Raw genomic sequence first — 19,346 nt, 5'->3', positions numbered from 1 at the left:
AAAATGCTTACGCTGAAGTTATAGTAGATGGAATTCGGCCACCTTTCATTTCACTTGAGAGAGAAAAGCTGTTCAGACATCTTATGACACTAACTGAACATATGAACAAATAATTTTTATTTTTTTTAACTAATCCAAACATCTGATCAGCAGTCCAGAAACTACAGCCCCCCCCCCACCCCCCAGGCCAAATCTGAAGTTGCCTGTTGTTTTTTTCTTTTACGGTCCCTTGAGAATGGTGTTTAAAAAAAAATGATTGGGGGGGGAAAACTCAAAACAAGAATACTATTTCATGACACATGATGATTATATGAAATTCAAATGTCATAATCATTAATAAAGTTTTATTGGCACACAGCCATACCTATTCATTTACATATTATCTATGGCTGCTGTTTACCTACAATGGCAAACTGAATAGTTAAGGCACCACTGTAAGTTATGCATTGAGCTCATTAGACCCACAAAACCTAAAATATTTTATCTGTCCCCTAACCAAAAAAATTAGCAAACCCTGTGCTTTGCATAGATTTTATTAATGGTAAATTCCTATTACCATAAATGTCGCTATAACTCAGGCTCCAGTATAACCAAAATTGTTTTCTTGTTCTGATGGATTGCTCACCACTGAAAAATTCATTGATCTCCACAGAGCATATTCCTTCCACTAGATCCCCAGGACGCTGAGCCTCTGAACAGTCTTGTAGGGTAAGGGCTTGTTCACTCCCAACCAAAGAAGCACATAATTTCATGTGTGTGTGTGAGGGAAGTTATAACCATGCTCTTATATTCCATTCTTTCAACAAGAAGTAAATGAACTTAGAAGCAATTGATATCAAGTTTTCAAACACATACACCCCCTAGAAATCAAAACAGCACCAAACACAGAGCCTCCACTTGCCTGGCAGAACTGAAGTGTGTATACCAGCCCTTCCTCTCTCATTTACTCTACACCTAGCACTTTTTTGCCACTTACTTGTTCACTGTGGAGTGGCTACTCATCACACCCCCTTCCCAAGGTCTCAGAGACTTGCCTGTTAAAAACTCCTCATCGCAAAACTGTGCTATAATGTTGTTGACCGTGGGATTTCTTACGTTGGGACTAACTTGCTATAATGCATCACGTACCGTCTCCTACGTAACCTGGAATGTGGTCTGCACTCCAGCAGGCAACTCACAGATGGTCGCAACAGAGCAGACAGCTCCAAAGGCAAGGATTAAGAGAGGAATACCAGCCTATACCACTGGCAGCACACATGAGGAGAAGCAGAAGGGAGGGGGTCTGGAGCCCAGTGTCGGGCACTAACAGCCAATGGGGCTCAACCAACCCAAAGGACCACGATCAGCATCGCAGCCTCTTCAAGGAAGAGACTGTGCTTGGCTCCATTTAAGCTAGTCTTCCTTCTCACCCTACCCGCTCTCTGGCAATCAAAACTTAAAGTTAAGCTAATATTGGGGCTCCCAGAATGAAAGGATGATGTACCGGGGTGTCAGAAAAAGGATTCGGAGCTGTTATTAGCAAGCTGTCTCACTAGATGGCACTGTTGCCTTTGAAGTCAGAACTTCATCCATCCAACGCTTCTGAAATTCAAACTAGAACCAACATTCTGGTGCCCCCTCTTGGCCTTGCCGTGGCTCAGGAAGCAGTTCGGACGGTGGAGATGAAAGCGACAATGGATCACCTTCAACCTGTTTGTTGGTTCTAAATAACCAAGAAATAACCTACATGCGCTAGACAAGTATTGACGTAAATGGCCTCCATGTGCACATGTGCCGACAAGAGGCGGCATCAAGGCAGCGATGAAGGTCTAGACTCTGGAATATGCTGTCGGGGACGGAATCCAAGCTCCTCGCTTCCCTAGTTATATGACCCTGAGCAAATTACTTAATGTCATTCTCCTTACCTACAAAATGGAGATAGACCTTGATGATAGTTCTTATCTCATAAAGCTGTTGTGAAGATTAAAGAATGAACATATGTGAAGTATGTGGAACAGTGAGTGCCTGGCGCACATTAAATGCTGTATATAACTGCTATTATTATTATGTGTTAAGGCATCGTTTTGTGGGTCACGGACAATGAAGACATCAATCGGGTTAAGGATCCTGCTCTCAAGGTGTTTAGAATCTGGAATGTAAGAGTCGACGTAAGCAACTACCTTTAAAAGCAAACATCGTAACTCTTGGAAGTAAATACTAAATGCTACAGAAACATAAACTACTTGGGGCCAGGAAGAGAAGGAATGGCTGGACGACAAGGGTTTCAGCGCGGACACTTGAAATTCAGATAGATCCAGGACAGACAGAACTGAAGAGAAGGACATTCTATTTTCGTTCCATTTACCACACACTTATCATGTACCAGGCACTGTGCTAGGAGACAAGGACACAGAGGCACAGATAGTCACCATGCACTGCGGTGTGGCCACTCTACAAAGATGGACGAAGGGCAGATGGCAGACACTTCTGTTGGGGGCAGGCGGGGACCACGTCAGACAGGTGGACGCTGAACAAGAGGGACTGCACATAAATCCATGGCGGCGGCAGCCACAGGGTGCACAGGGTGCTTCCTCCTTTACAGCTCCCAGGAGGGGACTAGTCCTGTCTCCTCCCGTTCGTTCTTGGAACTTGTTTTTCGATAGTCTTAAGTAAGTGAGATGGATGCCAAGCACTCCTCTGCTCAATCCCCATGAAATAATATTGTTGGGCAGAATCTCCAGAGATTGAGATGTTGCCTCACCCTCTCACATAAACTCTTTCCATTCTTCTCTTAAATGAACCTGATTCAAATGAAAACAGAGCTCCTGGAAGAGGGGCAGCTCATCTTGCTCCCTGAATGAAATCTAGCAGTATCCTGAGGTCACGGGAAAAGTGACCACCAGAGTAGGGTGTTTCCGGAGTTATGGAATGCCAGAGGTCAAGGGCCACATCCCCAACCTCTCCATTTTAAGGGAAGGCCTTGGTGACACTGAGTGCCCCATCTGGGCTCTACAGCTTAAAGTGAAGAACTTGGAAGAAGTCCAGCAGGGGGCACTAACAGATAAAAATGTTAGAAAACCTTAAAAAAAAAAACAAAAACCAACTCTGAACAAAGATTTGGATCTAGGCTCTAGGTGACTGAATATAGGCTTACCATGGAAAGGAAAGAAATTTGTACAAGCAACTGTTTGCTATTCCCCCAAGACGGCTAAAGAAGTAAATCCCTCCTGTTGTAAATTCAAGCTTTAGATGAAAACCACTGTATAAATTAAATTTTGAAACACTAGAGTGTGTTACTAAATCAGGTGAGGAAGCGGCTTCTTTAAATTCCAGAATATTCCGAAGGGACACCAGCTGAAACAAATCAGATCCGTAATCCTGCTTTTATTCTCCACCAGCAAACTAGTGCTTGGAGCTTATCCTCGAAGGTCATATCAAATCAGTAACATTAGCACAAGCTGGGAAAAATACGTTGTAATCTGAGCCAAAGCACACCTCAAAAGACAGAAGATCATAGACAATGGCCAGGAAGCTCCGCGGTGCAGGCTGGGTAAATCCCATGATTCCACTGATCTCCCTTCCTCCCTCCCCCAACCCAGAACACCTGCAGAAAGTACAGGCTAAACCCACAAGCCACCAGGAAGGTGTCCTTTTGCCCTCTGGAAAGTACAGCTTCCCTGATAGGGAGACTCAATTTGCCATCTTTCCTGCCATCTTTCAAAGCAAAAACAGCTTTCTCTCCCAGACAATACTAAAGGGGTCATGGCCTCCTAAGCCCAGAGTGGGTTTTGAGAGACTGGGGGGATTCCAAGCAGGTACAGGGATGGGCAAGCTGTTATTTCCAGAGCCTAATGGAAACCATCCATTTACCCACACTATGGCTGTACAGACTATTTATCAAATTTCTTTGCTTTCGGCTGTAAGCAGAGCAATCTAGAGTGTTACCTCATGCTAACTGGAAGCTTCAAGACTCAGAGTGGCTTTGATTGATATATGTCTTTGATATGGGGAGAGAAATTATTTTCAGCAGTGGATGTAGTAGGAATAGCACAGAGAAAGACCAACCTAGGTTTGCCCTGGCTTTATTGGCCCTCTGCTTTGGCCAAGTCCCTTACCCTCTTTTCGCCTATTTCCCCCCAAATTAGAGAATGGTGTTGAGGATTAAGCGGTGAGTCATCCAATCACAATATCTGAGTTCAGGATTTAGAGTCAGCGGGACACAAGTTCTAGTCCTGACTTTGCCACTTAGCAGGACAACATTGGGTAAGTTATTAAACTTTTCTAAGTGTCAGATGTGGGTATACCACATACCTTAAATGATTGCAGTGAGGATTAGACACAGGAGAAATCATGTATATAAAAAGTGTCTAGGGCAGTATCTGAGCTTTGGTGGGTGTACCGTCAATGGTGGACGTCAACTGTATTCAATATTCAGTTAGTTTGGCAGGTAAATTTTTTGAAGCATCCGATGCATAGGAGGAAGAGAGGAAGAAAGACACTGATGGTCAAACTTTTGAGAGCCACTGACCTGAAAAGTAGGGTCACCTGACAAAAGAGAAGGCTGCATTTTCATGCTGAATTCTATTCACCTGTGTAATGGCTCTGGCATTTTCCATTTTGGTGTGAGTAGGAAAGGTGCACGGGGGAAGAAAAGCAGGTGGCAAAGAAGTAGAGAATGCAGGGGAATAGTCTGTCATTTGGCAAATGAATACGGGCAAGTCTAATAATAGAAAATAAGTAAACAGATGTGATTTGGGGCACTGCCAATGACTGCCAGCTTCTTACACAGCATACCTGAATGTTCTCAAAAATTACTTAGAAAATAACACACTGGGGGCGCCTGGGTGGCTCAGTCAGTTGGGCGGCCGACTTCGGCTCAGGCCATGATCTCGCGGTCCGTGGGTTCGAGCCCCGCGTCGGACTCTGTGCTGACAGCTCGGAGCCTGGAGCCTGTATCGGATTCTGTGTCTCCCTCTTTCTCTGACCCTCCCCTGTTCATGCTCTCTCTCTGTCTCAAAAATAAATAAATGTTTAAAAAATTAAAAAAAAAAAAAAGAAAGAAAATAACACACTCTGCGTGAAGACTGACAATTTGTCCACAAAGTTAGCAGGAAGGGATCTGTGTAATGGCTCCCATGGAAATTCGCAGCTGGGTGGGGTGGATGGTCAAAGATTCAGGGATTCAGAATTTAGCTAAATATCTTTCAACTCATTACAACTCATTCCTTGGCCCTTCTCCAAACTTGCCAGGTTAGAGTCTGAACACGTCCAGGAATGTGTGGGGTTTTTTTAATTTATCTTTATTTAGTTTTTAATATTCTCTACACCCAATATGGGGCTCGAACTCATGACTCCCAGATTGAGTTGCACGCTCTTCCGGCTGAGCCAGCCAGGAACCCAGAGGAATGTGGATCTTTCAAGTGCTTCCCAGTGATTCTGATGGGCAACCTAGATGGAGAACGCAGTGGACTCCACACTCACTGCCTCTACTTCCTCACCATTGCCTCGTGAATTAGTCCACTAAATCTGGACAGCACCCCCACCCTTCCATGCTTTCATCCACCAGGATCTCCATTACTGCCCCGCCAATGACAGCTGTTATGTCCTAATCTTACTTGACTACCCAGGCAGGTCTGCACTGTTGTTCCCATTCTTCAAACTTCACCCTTCTGCCTCCTATGGTACCACCCTCTCCTGGTTCTTGGCTTTTGTCCTACTTTTGCTTTTCTCTTCTTTTTTCGGGAGCTTCATGGACTCTTAGTTTCTGTTTCAGCCACTCGTTTAATAAATTATCAAATACCAACTGTAGCAGGCATTGTTTGGCAATCTCGATCCTGAGTGTAGAGTAGAAAGCAGATGAGATCCCCATTCTCAATGAGTTTACATTCTGTTTGGGTTCCTTCCTCTCCCAGCTTTATGCCAGGGGACCCTGAGTTTTGTGAACCTGTTATTACCAAAATACTGTGCAATAATATTATACATTCATGGGGGATGATTTATAGCTCCCACCGATTCTCAGATAGGCCTGTGACCCACAGAAGAATCCACCACAATACCTCTCTGGGGAATCGTATCCACACCAAACTTTCAGTTATGATGGATATACTGATGATTCCCAGAGACAGCAGGGCAGAGGACTGAGCCGTCACTAGTCACGTGTGGCTATTTAAATCTACATTCATTAAAAATTGAGTTCCTTAGTCATACTAGTTATATTTCAAGTACTCAACAACTACACGTGGCCATGTGCTTCTGTATTAGATAGTGCAGACATAGAACAAGTCCATCATTGCAGAAAGCTTCATTAGACAGCACGGAGGTTCCCCAATCAAACCCAGGATCTGAGCTCCAGCTCTGTCACTTCTCATCAGAGTCACTGAGACCCGCCTATTTCTCTCTACATTCCTATCACCTCACCTGTTAAGATGTAACTCCATACAACTGTTTTGAGGATGGAGCAAGTTAACTAATATAAAGCGCTAAACAGAAGGCTTCCACAAAGAATAAAGCACCCAAGAACTGTCACGAACACTTATTGTCATTCATCTGCATGGGTACTGAACTCTCTGGAGTCCAACATGAATCTCAAACTGATCACGGCCAATCCTGAATGCACCATCTTTTTTGTCTTTCCCTTGCATTCCACAAGGATTCATTCAAACTAGTGTGAAAAAGAAAAAAAACCACAGGTCCAAAATGGCGTCACACATGCCAAGCTCCAACCTCCCCCGGAAATGGAGTCTGGAGTCCTAAGGGCTCAGTCAGAAATTCTCCACTCTGCACCAGCGAGGTAATCTGTCACCTGGACCTCTCCAAGGGCCAAAATCTGCACAAAATCTGCATGATTAAGAAGACTCCCTCCCCTTTCCCCTAAGGGAAGGTGACCTTGCCTCAAATAATCCTTTCTTTTCTTTTGCTAATGTTTTACCTCGCCCTCCTTCCTACAGAAACCTCCTCAGAGCTCCCTCTACTTGCTAGATAGAAGGCTGCTTGATTCATGACTGGATTAATAAAGCCAATTAGATTTTCAAGCTTTCGTTCATGTTTCTTAACACTAGACAGGCACCTCCATCTGGATTTAACGGCAAGGGCTGTAGATTCTACCTCCTTGTATTCCTCAAGTCAGTCCAGGCCTCCATTCATCACTCCTTTGGCCACTGCCTTAGGCCAAGCTCTCATCACTCCTCACAGGGATTACTTTAATAGGCTCCCAACTGCTTTTCCTGTTGCCAATCTGGCCCCACTCCAGTCTATCCTGGACACTTGATGGCCTTCCTGAAATTCAGATTCGATCCTGTCTCTTTAGGCTTAAAAGTCCTGCAGACTTCCCATAATTTCATGAGCCAAGTTCAAACTCCTTAGTTTAGCAATTAAAACCCTAATAAGCTAACTGCTATCTATCTTCCAGCTCCCACGTGGCCCACACCCCCTCCAGTGATCCTCCCTGTCCCAGGTTCAGGCACTTCCCCCAGGGCCTGGTATATCCTTTCCTCCACTCACCCCATCCTGGATTAAGCCTGAGGGCTCTAGTTTGGGACTGCTGGGGTTCCAGTCTTGACTCTTCTACCTACTCAATTTTAACCTCTATTAAATGGGGATGACAATAGTTATCTTCTTCATTGGGGTGTTGTGAATAATAGTACCCATGGAATACTTGGAAAGGGATCTGGCATTGGGTACTCACTATTATAGCTATCATTATCCTTCAAATGCAGCACCTTCGGGAAATCTTCCTTGGTGGCCCCTGCCGACACTATGGTCCTACATCGCTCTATCTTACCCTTTGCCATAAAAATTAGCATATTCCTTGGGATACAGTAATTAATGATTCAGTCCCCTATGCCTTCTGCCACACTATAAAGTTATTTAAGAGCAAAGATCCGGGGCGCCTGGGTAGCTCAGTCGGTTAAGCAGCCGACTTCGGCTCAGGTCATGATCTCGTGGTCCGTGAGTTCGAGCCCCACACTGGGCTCTGTGCTGACAGCTCAGAGCCTGGAGCCTGTTTCGGATTCTGTGTCTCCCTCTCTCTGACCCTCCCCTGTTCATGCTCTGTCTCTCCCTGTCTCAAAAATAAATAAAACGTTAAAAAAAAAATTTTTTTTAAAAGAGCAAAGATCCTATTTTATGTTTCATTTCCACTTACCACTCCTGGCCCCTCCAGAGAGACACTTTGCTGAGTAAGTACTATCAAATCCGCACAGATGACACTCTCTCTCCAGATGACCACACACTTCCAAACGTTCATCAGCATTCCCAGATGCCTGTGTTGAGAGTACCCTAGGCCTTATTCAGTGTGTAAAGCATCGTTTGTGACCTCAAGAAGTTTCCAACACACTACATTCCAGGCATGGGTGCTCTAGAGATACCAACTTGAATTAGACACATGCGAGCCTTCCGAAGAAAGCAGCTACTGTTAAGAAAACCTTCCTCGGGGCGCCTGGGTGGCTGAGTCGGTTAAATGTCTGACTTCAGCTCAGGTCATGATCTCGCGCGGTCCGTGAGTTCAAGCCCCGCGTCGGGCTCTGTGCTGACAGCTCGGAGCCTGGAGCCTGTTTCAGATTCTGTGTCTCCCTCTCTCTCTGCCCCTCCCCCGTTCATGCTCTGTCTCTCTCTGTCTCAAAAATAAATAAAAACGTTAAAAAAAAAATAAAAAAAGAAAAAGAAGAAAACCTTCCTTGGGACGCCTGGGTGGCTCAGTCGGTTAAACGTCCGACTTCAGCTCAGGTCATGATCTCGCGGTCTGGTCCGTGAGTTCCAGTTGTGAGTTCGAGCCCCGCATCGGGCTCTGTGCTGACAGCTCAGAGCCTGGAGCCTGTTTCAGATTATGTGTCTCTCTCTCTCTCTCTGACCCTCCCCCATTCATGCTCTGTCTCTCTCTGTCTCAAAATTAAAAATAAAAAAACGTTAAAAAATTAAAAAAAAAAAAAGAAAACCTTCCTAAGGCCTGCCCTCCTCTGCCCCACCCCCCTCTGCCCCACCCCCCTGCCAAAGGTATGCTCCAACTTTTGATGACTGGCTTCATGCCTGACAGAGCCTCCACCGGAGGGGAGGTAGGAAAGAATGTGCTTCTCCAATTAGACACCAGAGGGAAAAAGTTAATAGAAAAAGATTTTGAAGCCCAAGGCTACAACTTTTTTGTTTCTTTCTTTCTGAATTGTCTAGGAGTTTCAAATGTCACCAATCCTTGGCTCTCAGGTATACAGATACTTAAGTGTCAGATGAGGAGGGGAAAAAAAAATCATCATGTTCTCTTATGCCCTGTTCTGAGATATTTTTCCCAAAGCGTAAAGGTTCCCTGACCTACGGTGAAATTCTAGGCCCTTCCCCGCACACAATTAAAAGAACTATACTTACCCCATTATATTCCTCAAATGGCTTCTGAAGAAAGGGGGCAAGCGAACTCGTGTCCGCTTAAACTTTCTCTTCAAGCACTCTTAAGGAACGTACCACTCTTCTCTGGTTCCCACGCCCTGGTAGCTTCCTTGGCCTTGACCACTACTTCCCCTTCACTGTGAAATCTTAAGCCCTCGTAAGACAGCACAGAGGCATTAACCAGGTCACTTAGTGGTAAACCTTTAATCAGTGATAACTGTGACCAACCAAGATGCTTCCCAGAACTTGAAGTCTCTGACAAGTTGTCAAGACCCTAGGCAGTGGCGTCTCATTGGCCAGCCTCCCCACCCTCTCAGCTAGCTCCCAGTGCCCCTCCCAGCCTTTAAGACATCCTTTGCTTCTTTTTTTTTTTTTAACGTTTATTTATTTTTGAGACAGAGAGAGACAGAGCATGAATGGGGGAGGGTCAGAGAGAGAGGGAGACACAGAATCCGAAACAGGCTCCAGGCTCTGAGCTGTCAGCACAGAGCCCGACGCGGGGCTCGAACTCACGGACTGTGAGATCGTGACGTGAGCTGAAGCCGGTGCTCAACCGACTGAGCCACCCAGGCGCCCCAAGACATCCTTTGCTTCTTAATCCAGAGCCTTCTGGACTAAGTGGTAGGAAGATGCGTAGATTTCTCAAAGCCAATGCCAGCCAGAATCATTCTGTCCACAGATAACCCCAAAACATTTCATTTTTATTTTCTGAATAATCTCTACACCCAGCGTGGGGCTCAAACTCATGCCCCTAAAGTCAGGAGTCGCATGCCCTACCAACTGAGCTAGCCAGGCATCTCCCCCACGCCCCCACCCCCTGCAAAACTTTATGTTTGACAATCATCTTGATCCTGGTTCCTTCATCTAAACTATTCAAAACAAGAAGTTCAAGTCCTTTCTCTACCAATTTCCTCTCACAGGGGCGAGTCCAGAGACAATCCCAGGACTCACAGAGAGCCCCACACCAAGAACCTTTAAACCATATCCCCAACTATGATATTTTGTTTTATTTATTTTTTATTTTTTTAATATTTATTTTTGAGAGAGAAAGACAGAGTGCGAGCATGGGAGGGGCAGAGAGAGGGAGGCACAGAATCTGAAGCAGGCTCCAGGCTCTGAACTGTCAGCCCAGAGCCCGATGCCGGACTCGAACTCACAAACCAGGAGATCATGCTGGCAAAAATTGGCCACTTAACCGACTAAGCCATCCAGGCACCGCCCCCCATTATGATATTTTAAAAGATATCTTTCTGATATGTGACCAAACACTATTTGCCTCCTACTTAATTTGTGTGTGTGTTATTAATCAAAGATACATAACTACCATTCAAAACTTCAGGTCAGCATCTAATAACATGCCTCACACCACAGTTCAAACGCTCTTTGGTCACTCTTATTACAAAAAAACGCAGGGGCGCCTGGGTGGCTGAGTTGGTTAAACGTCTGACTCTTGCTTTGGGCTCAGGTCATGATCTCATGGTCCGTGAGTTTGAGCCCCTCGACCAGCTCTGTGCTGACAGCACAGGGCCTGCTTGGGATTCTCTCTCTGCCTCTTTCTCTCTACTTTCAAAATAAATACATAAACTTAAAAAAAAAAAAGCATATGCGGCTTCTATTAGACTTTTGGAAATGCTGGAAAGAAGGAACTCCTCCCTCCATGGAACCACCGACTTCAGTAATAAGCAAACTGCTGTTTGCTGGACCTCTTGGCTTCTCTTCTACCACTCTCTGAAAAGTTGTTGCTGGAGTCCTGCCCACTGTCCCCTTCTCTTCTCTACACATTCTCCCCCCAACAATGCCCTTCAGATCCATACCTTCAACAACCCACATGTTGTCCCAAACCTGACTGTTCTACCAAGCACCAGGTTCCCTGAATCCAAATGCATGTAAGACATCACGAAGATCCTGCCTCCCTAGAGAATTCTCAGCATATCCAAAACCACCCCAGGCTCTCTTCCCCCCCTCTCACTCCTCCCACCGAGTAACTCTTTTTTTTTTCTTTCTTTTTAAGATTATTTATTTATTTTAAGAGAAAGAGAGAGAAGAGAGCACACTGGAGCAGGGGAGAGGGGCAGAGAGAGAAGGAGAGAGAAAATCCCATGCAGGATCCACGCCGTCAGCACAGAGCCCGATGCGGGGCTTGAACCCACGAACTGTGAGATCATGACCTGAGCCAAAATCAAGAGTCAGATGCTTGACCATCTATGCCACCAGGCGCCTTCTACCACCAGGTAACTCTTACCTGCCTTCCTTAGCTCACCATCCATCCATCTCCATCCATCCACTGAGTTGTCCAAACAAGGAAACTCCACTCCCTACCTCTAACTGGCCACTGAGTTCTGTTGCTCCTACCTGACACATCTTTTATATCCATCCCTCCTCCCTTTCCCTACTGTCCCAGCCCTGAACCAAAGACCAGTACCAGACTGACTACATAAGAATCACCTAGCAACTTTTTAAAAGATAGGTTCCCACCCATCACTTTCCCTGGATTCTGATTCAGAGGATTCTGGGCTGGGCCCTGAAGGATTTGGAACACACGTCCCTGTGTACAAACGACTGACGTCCAGACCCCATTGAAATGGCCCCTTGACTGAGCTGGTAAGTGTTTAACAACCAGCTTCAGGGAAGAGGGAACTGATTTGCATCATTTGCCACTTCTGTTCACAGCGTGGTCAATGTCAAGCTAATATCACAGTTGGGGATCAGTGTGCACAACTGGCTGATGTAAGCCAGCCCCAGCATACGAATACGCCCAGACCACCGTCTGTTATCTTCTAAAACAGGTATCAACGTGCCTCTTCCCAGGTTAAACTCCTTTGAAGCTTTCCTCTAATGCTTTACAATACATCCAAGGTTCTTTGCTTCTCACACAGGCCTTCTGACATGAAACCAGTTTCCTCTTCCCAACTTCTCAACTTCCCCTACAGTTCTGCCTCAGCCCCTAATGTTCTGCTAACATAGAATCACTTGTGTTCCCCAAATAAACCGTGCATATTCCTTCCTCTAAACTTTGTTCATATGGTCCCCTCTGCTTTATTATTTTTTTTAACGTTTGTTTTTGAGAGAGAGAGAGAGACACACAGAGTGTGAGCAGGCGAGGGGCAGAGAGAGATGAAGGCACAGAATCCGAGGCAGGCTCCAGGCTCCCAGCTGTCAGCACAGAGCCCGGCGCGGGGCTCGAACTCACAAACCACGAGATCATGACCTGAGCCGAAGTCGGACGCTTAACGGACTGAGGCCACCCAGGCGCCCTCCCTTCTGCTTTAAATCTCTTCTGTATGATCCCACAGCCCTCACGCCTCAATAACTGTATCTTCTACCTCAGCCAACTGAGCGCCGTATCACACAGAAGCCCGGCCTCCTCTTCCCTCTGACATATTCAGGGCCTAATTCTTTTTTTTTTTTTTTCCCCTACTGGACCCAGAGCTCTACCCCCGTTGAGGCACAGAGAGAGCTATGACAAATTCAAGCCTGAGCAAGTTAGCACTGCACTGCCCATGCCTTGGGGATGACCTGTTGGCTGCCTGAGAAAAAAATCTCCTTTGGGGCAAATACTGTCTGCTTTTTTCAGTGTATCCAAGATACTGCGTTCTAGTATGTTGTGTTTAATATTAACAGTAAAGCTCCACATTTAAACAGTGCTTTCCAGTCTACAAAGGGCTTCCACGTACATTCTTCCATCTGATCTTTCCAACCTCATAAAGTAGGTAAGAATACATACACTTGGATCCCCATTTGAAAGATGAAGGGGCCCCTGGGTGGCTCAGTCGGTTAAGCACCTGACTTTGGCTCAGGTCATGATCTCGCATGTTGTGGAGTTTGAGCCCTGCATCAGGCTCGCTGCTGTCAGCACGGAGGCCGCTTTGGATCACCGCCACCCCCGCCCCCCCAACCTCTCTCTCACTCTCTCTGCCCCTCCCCTGCTTGTGCACACACTCTCTCTCCAAAATAAATAAACAAAAAAATTTAAAAAGAAAGAAAGAAAGAAAAATGAAGGAAAGAAGGGTTTCCAGGAGTACATGACATGTCAAAGGGCAAACCACTGGTAAGCTAAGGAAAAAGGATTTCCGTAGAGGTGTTCTGCCCGAGAATTCTTTGTTCTATCGTCTGAAGTACACGACACTGCTGGCTGGCCATGGCACTCACTTAAAGCTGGTAAGGGGTGGGTGGCAGGAATGACCTCAGTGACGAGATCCAGGGAGATCTAAACTGGGGGGCCGGAAGGGGGATCTGGGAGGAGCTCGGGTGTTCATTCTGCTGAAATTGTCAACCGTCTCTGCTCTGCAGGAGGCAGCCCTTGGCCAGAAAGCACAGACATCTGGAAAGTCCAGTGCAGCAAAACTCCTGAGACGAAAAGTGACAAGAGGATAGTATAATGTATGGAGTTACGTACACTAAGCTGCACACATGGGACCACGTGTACATCGTGTGTCAACTATACTGCAACTAAAAAAAAAACGGCAACAAGCACCGATGTGAAATGGGACAGTCTGTCAGATAATGGCACCTGCCATGAGGTCGCAAGGCCACAAGTGAAACCACGGAAATAAACAAGTCTCTGAACACACCTGAGGAAAACAACTCCTGCCGAAGAGCAAAGCTGTCTCAACAACCAGCTGGTGAAAAGGCCACAGGGAGGCCAAATAAGACAGAGCAACGTGTCCACGGGCAGAGAAGGACTTCCTCGAGCTGGAGCCAGGCCTGGGGACGTTTGTACGGAGGCCTGTGAAAGGCTGGCCTGGAGCCCAACAGGAAGCCTCTGGGGACAGAGAGGCCAGCACCATCCCATGTAGGGGTGAGGGCAGGACTCGGGAGGGGAGGGGTGGGCCGGCCGCAGAGCAGGGACGCTGGTGCCCTGAGGGCCCCTTCACAGAGATAATTTTAGGAAGCCATCCCGGTGGCCGTGCCAACTTGGTTCTACCACCGGCTGAAGCAGAAGGAGCCTGATTCAGGAACCAAGCGGGAATAGCTCCGGGCCCCTGATTCCCCAGAAACCACTGGCAACCTCCCACGAGAGCGTTTTAGAAGCCCAAGGAAAAGTGGCAGGTGTCTATTTTACTTCTTTAAAGACCAAACCCAATTAAGAATAAATATGTTTTCAAGATGTTTCAGGACTGCAGCTTTCCAACTGGTAGCTAATTTTGTCACCACCTGTTTCCCTCTAGTGAACAAAAGTCAAACCCCTTAAGCTGAAAGCGTAGGAGTGCCGAAGGTAACAGAAGTAGGGAAGATACAGAAAGCCGGTGTCCTGCCCCAGGAAGCCACAGGAGAGGAGAGGTTGATGCATCCGGAAAGACGGGGACTTCTGGCGTCCTAAAGGGCAAAGGACACGTGGGGATGGGGGAAGCACTTATGCAGAAACTCTATCACAAACTGCCAGATGCCATGGAGGGCCCCATGAAGCTATCAGACAACCTGCAGACTCTTCCAGAAAGAGTCCTTCAGCTTCCCTGTCTCCCCCGCCCCTTCCCCACGCCAATCCCCATCCCTCCTCCAACTTCATTTGTCCTTAGCCTCAGGAAAAAAACTGGTTTAGGGTAAAACCATTATCTCGGTTTTTTCCAGTTAGAAGAAAGACAAACAGTCCTAACCAAGAACTTGGGTGGTCATTTAGCAACTCAACAAAGAGCCCCGAAGGGGCCTGGGGAAGAAACGGCACTGACCAGAACCTGGAGTCAGGACCTCTGTGTGTAACAGCCTGATCGGTTTCCTCAGTGCCGTTTTCCACACGGGATGGAACACTGTATCTTCTGTGCCAAGAACTCTGACAACTTTCCCATAAGGTATACACCCATGGGCACTTTTCGTTAGCAAGAAGGCAACAGATACTGGATTAATTGAGAATACGGAACAAAAGAAAACAGAAGTTGAATAATCCACAGATCACTTATTTTTGTCTCGAGAATGTTAATGAATCACACACACCGCCGCCCCCCCCCCCAATCGGCACTCCTGCCCTATATCTAATTTACTCTCTTCAAGTTCAACTCTGGTATCCACCCACACGGAGGAGGGTGCAAAAGAGATTTTGATAATCCATAAAGTAGATGATTCACTCAAGACTCATTCAAAGAACACTTTGAATGGCAACCTGCAAACAGAGAAAAGATGAGAAATCAAGCTTTGGCTGGGCCAAGTACTGTGCCAGAAAGCAGCAGAAGCAAAGCATAAGAACTAGCCCATATTCTCAAGAATCTTAATGTGCGGTTAGGAATGAAGCTTAAAGTGTAAAGGTAAGTATGAATCACCAAAAGTCTGTATCATAGAGAAAGGGGAAACTGACATGTACCGAATGCCTAAAATAAGCATTTTTCAAATATTATCTCACTTAAAAGTTAGCATTTGAGGAAAATAACATTCTTTTTTATTCCAACTCCATTCTGATTGTTCTATTTTTTAAGGCTATTTTCTTTTGAGAGAGAGAGAGAGATAAAACAAGTGGGGGAGGGGCAGAGAGAGAGAGGGACAGAATCCCAAGCAGACTTTTTCTTGTCAGTGCAGAGCCTGACGTGGGGCTCAAACACATGAACCATGAGGTCATGACCTGAGCCGAAATCAAGAGTTGAACGTTCAACCAACTGAGCCACCCAGGCACCCCTACCCTTGGCTTCATTTTAATAGTACTTACTGAAATCACATCTCTCATTCAACAAGCATTTCTGAAGCACCTACTATGGTACAGGCTCCACTTGAGGGAACACAAAGATCAAAGAGAAAAAAAGTACATTCTGTCCTTAAAGAGTTTACTCTCTAATGAAGAGAGAGACATTTCATGGAGTTATGGGATTACATACAATTAGCTAACCTCTTTGTGGAGGGTGGGATGGAAAGGTTTCTATACTAAGCACACTACCTACACGCAGAGAAAGAACACCTGGGGATCCAGGGGACTCCAGAGTGAGCTTCACAGAGGAGGAAGCATTTGAGCTGAAATTTTATTTATTTAAAAAAAAACGTGTTGATGTTTATTTATTCTTGAGAGACAGAGCACGAGCAGGGGAGGAGCAGAGAAAGAGGGAGACACAGAATCCGAAGCAGGCTCCAGGCTCTGAGCTGTCAGCACAGAGCCCGACACGGGGCTCGAACTCACAGACTGGGAGATCATGACCTCAGCTGAAGTCGGCTGTCCAACCGACTGAGCCACCCAGGGGCCCCCATACTTTGTCTTAAATACCAATTCCTCCGTGGAGCCTGCTCCATCTAGAATGTCCTGCTGCCTCTGCCTGCCCACACCTGAAGGCACTTCTCCCTTCTCCTCTGGTATTCCCCACCACTCGGGCGTGGGGCAAAACACACGCGAAGCAAGTAATAAATGCCTGACTCGTTCATCACTCCCACCTTCCTCGCCTAATGGTAAGAGAAGTCTACGGCGAGTCTTCCGAGGACCTCATACCTGGAGTGCAAGCAGGAGGCTGCTAAGGCAGGGAAGATTTCAGGGCACCACCATCAGGTTCCACGTGGCATCCGTAAACACTCATCTTGGAGTCGTGCGCGAAGTCACGCTCCCAAGAGTGAGAAATAAAACCAGGGAAAACAGAGCACAGGTCCAGTAGAACAACAGCCCCTGGAGCTGGGCTCAGAACCCCGGGCCCAGCTCTTGCTCTGTCACCGACCAGGCGGGACACAGAGGAAGGAGCGTCGCGTCGCCGTTCTGAACCTCTCGCTCGGCTTATGCTTCTCCGTAAGATGAACGGAGCGTGCTAGACCATCACAAGGGCCCCTCCGGCCTCAAAGCTCAGTAAGGTTTCAATGAAGGAAATCCTCCAGGAAAATCAGTTTGCAAGCTAAGTGACTGGCGGAGAAGGGAGTTGTGTGGGCTGAACCAGGCGGGTGAGGTGGCACTGGCCGGGCAGCGGGGAGGAGAGAGAGAAGAGCAACCTGAGAACAAGTGCGGTTTAGATCCCCGGAAAGGCAATTCACGGGCACAGAGGCACACGTGACTTCCTGGCTCACTTCCTGCACACTCTTTTTGATTCCTGCTTCTTTTTACTGCGATTGTTTCCAGCTTATCATTTTATCATAATCTGTGATTCTTGTAATAAGATCATGGACCAACCCTTACACAGAAAGGGGCCTAAGAGATGATCTAGTCTAATCTTTTCCCCTTCCAGACCAGGAAACTGAAGGCCAAAGAAGTTAAGAGACACGTAAAAAGCCACAGAGGCATTTAATGGCACGGCGAAAAAAACAGAAGATAAAACTCAAGCTGGCCTACTCTTAGAGCAGAGTTCTGCCCACGACACCAGGTACAGGAATGTAAACCCCCGGAGCGTGTAGAGAAAGTATCTTCCTTTTTTTTTTTTTTTCTCAGCCCTTCGGTGCTACCGCTCATAAGAAGGGTTAACTATGAATAGCTGTTCGTTCCACAAAATGTACAATGTCATGTGCTGTTGGGGAGTGATTACCAGGTACCTGTGCTGTTCTAACCACTGGTGACACGGGAGTAGGCAGGGCCCCTGCTGTTAAGAACCAACCTCACGTCCTTGTGGTTAGGCCGGAGGGATGCAGAGATGAGACCGATCCATCAACAGAGACCAAAAAATAATAATAATAATAAAATAAAAAAATAAAAAACCCTATACTTTTCCAAAGGTGTTACAAAGCTAATAAAAGGGGGAAGTGAGGAGTCTCAAGAAAGCAAAAATAAAGAAGTAGGTATGTCAAAGTCACACTGATAAGAAAGTGTCAGAGTTTGGACTCGTGTTCATGAAGATCACCACAGAGCCTAAGACGTGACCAACCCGGTTGTACAGACTGACTAGTGTGGCCACTGCTCACACAGTGTTCACAGAACAAACGGCTGATTGAATGTGAATGCATATAATCAGAAGGGTCTTTCGGGTATTTTTAATTTGGAGTGTTTTTAATTTGGAAGGGGAATTCAGAAGAAGATCCTAGTGAATTCTGTTTTGATTGTAATTCATCCTAATGAATCTCTACCTCGTCATAATGGAAACGTAGATTATAGTTTCATCAAATATTTTCCCTTTCATCCTATATCTCCATCTTCTGTGACAAAACAGACTTAAACGTTTGCTTTCTTATTCTCCTAAAATTTATATATAGCTGTTAACACGGTACATATTCGAAACAATATTCGTCGTTGATATCGATGGGGATATAACATATCACAATCCTCTTACCAATATAGGACCAAGTGCTCATAAAATATTCAGATATAACAAGTAAAACTATTCTCAAAATACAAGAATTAGATGTACCTGCTCTCACAAATACGGTCTCACAGATGACGGAATAAACACTGCAGAGCGTGCAAAGAAACCAATCGTAATCTCACAAATGCCTCAGATCTCAAAGACCGTCTTTAAATCTTACCTTGGCTCTTTTTTATAAGATCTTCTCATTTTTCTAAAAGTTCTCACTCTGCATCTTCCCCCTAGCACCAAAAGCATCTTCTCTCCTAATTACACCTCATATCAAAGGATGTCACTCATTTCAAACTCAGAAGACAATCCATTCGTTTACAGTTCGCCACAGGGCCTGGTGGCTGTACTGATTAAGCTGAAATCAAAGATTCATGAAGCCATATCACGGGAAATTCAGCACCAGGCAAGACAGGCGCAACATCCCCTCAGCTGGTTCCTTGTCCCCTCACCCCCGCCCCCCGCCCTCTCCCGTGAGATGGGGAATCGGGTTCCAGAAGTCCACCAGCAAACACTGAGACAATACACGCTGCGCCTTAGCTAATCACACGCAGCCCTAACCACCCTCTGGACCACTATGTTTTTCCAGGTCTGCCAACCCCAAATGACTCAGCAAAGGAGCCACAATGAGAAACAACCACAAGCCCCAGGGCCTGCCCTTCAGATCAGATAAGCTTGGCACCAATATGAAAATGACACCAATATGCAAACACTTCTCGCCCTTCAGTTTAAAGGGATGAGAAGTAAAAAGAAGTCATCAGAAAGTGAGCACCCACTGTGCAACCAGGCGCTTTAAGGGATGCCTTACCTTCATTATTTCATCTTCAA

The 19,346-nt window shown here is 46.2% G+C and overlaps 1 protein-coding gene across 2 annotated transcripts in view; it reads right to left on the bottom strand.

The window, feature by feature from the left end:
• Nucleotides 1-19,346, bottom strand: part of GRAMD1B (GRAM domain containing 1B) — a 174,076-nt gene that overhangs the window by 138,486 nt on the left and 16,244 nt on the right. The window contains exon 1 of one of the 2 annotated variants that reach the window (XM_047070183.1): nt 9,334-9,739. The exons of the other annotated variant lie outside the window; for it this stretch is intronic. Coding sequence (XP_046926139.1) covers nt 9,334-9,338 — 5 coding nt within the window. The 5' untranslated portion in view covers nt 9,339-9,739. Of the gene's footprint in view, nt 1-9,333; nt 9,740-19,346 lie in introns of those variants that run through there. 2 annotated transcript variants of the gene reach the window in all.

Source organism: Lynx rufus, unplaced genomic scaffold, assembly GCF_022079265.1.
Source record: "Lynx rufus isolate CCGP_SWC_20201006 ecotype Redwood Valley unplaced genomic scaffold, mLynRuf1.p SCAF_9, whole genome shotgun sequence".
In the NCBI taxonomy this organism is placed as follows: domain Eukaryota; kingdom Metazoa; phylum Chordata; class Mammalia; order Carnivora; family Felidae; genus Lynx; species Lynx rufus.
The sequence above is the reverse complement of the archived record's forward strand: the minus strand, read 5'-3'. Positions and strand labels throughout refer to the sequence as shown.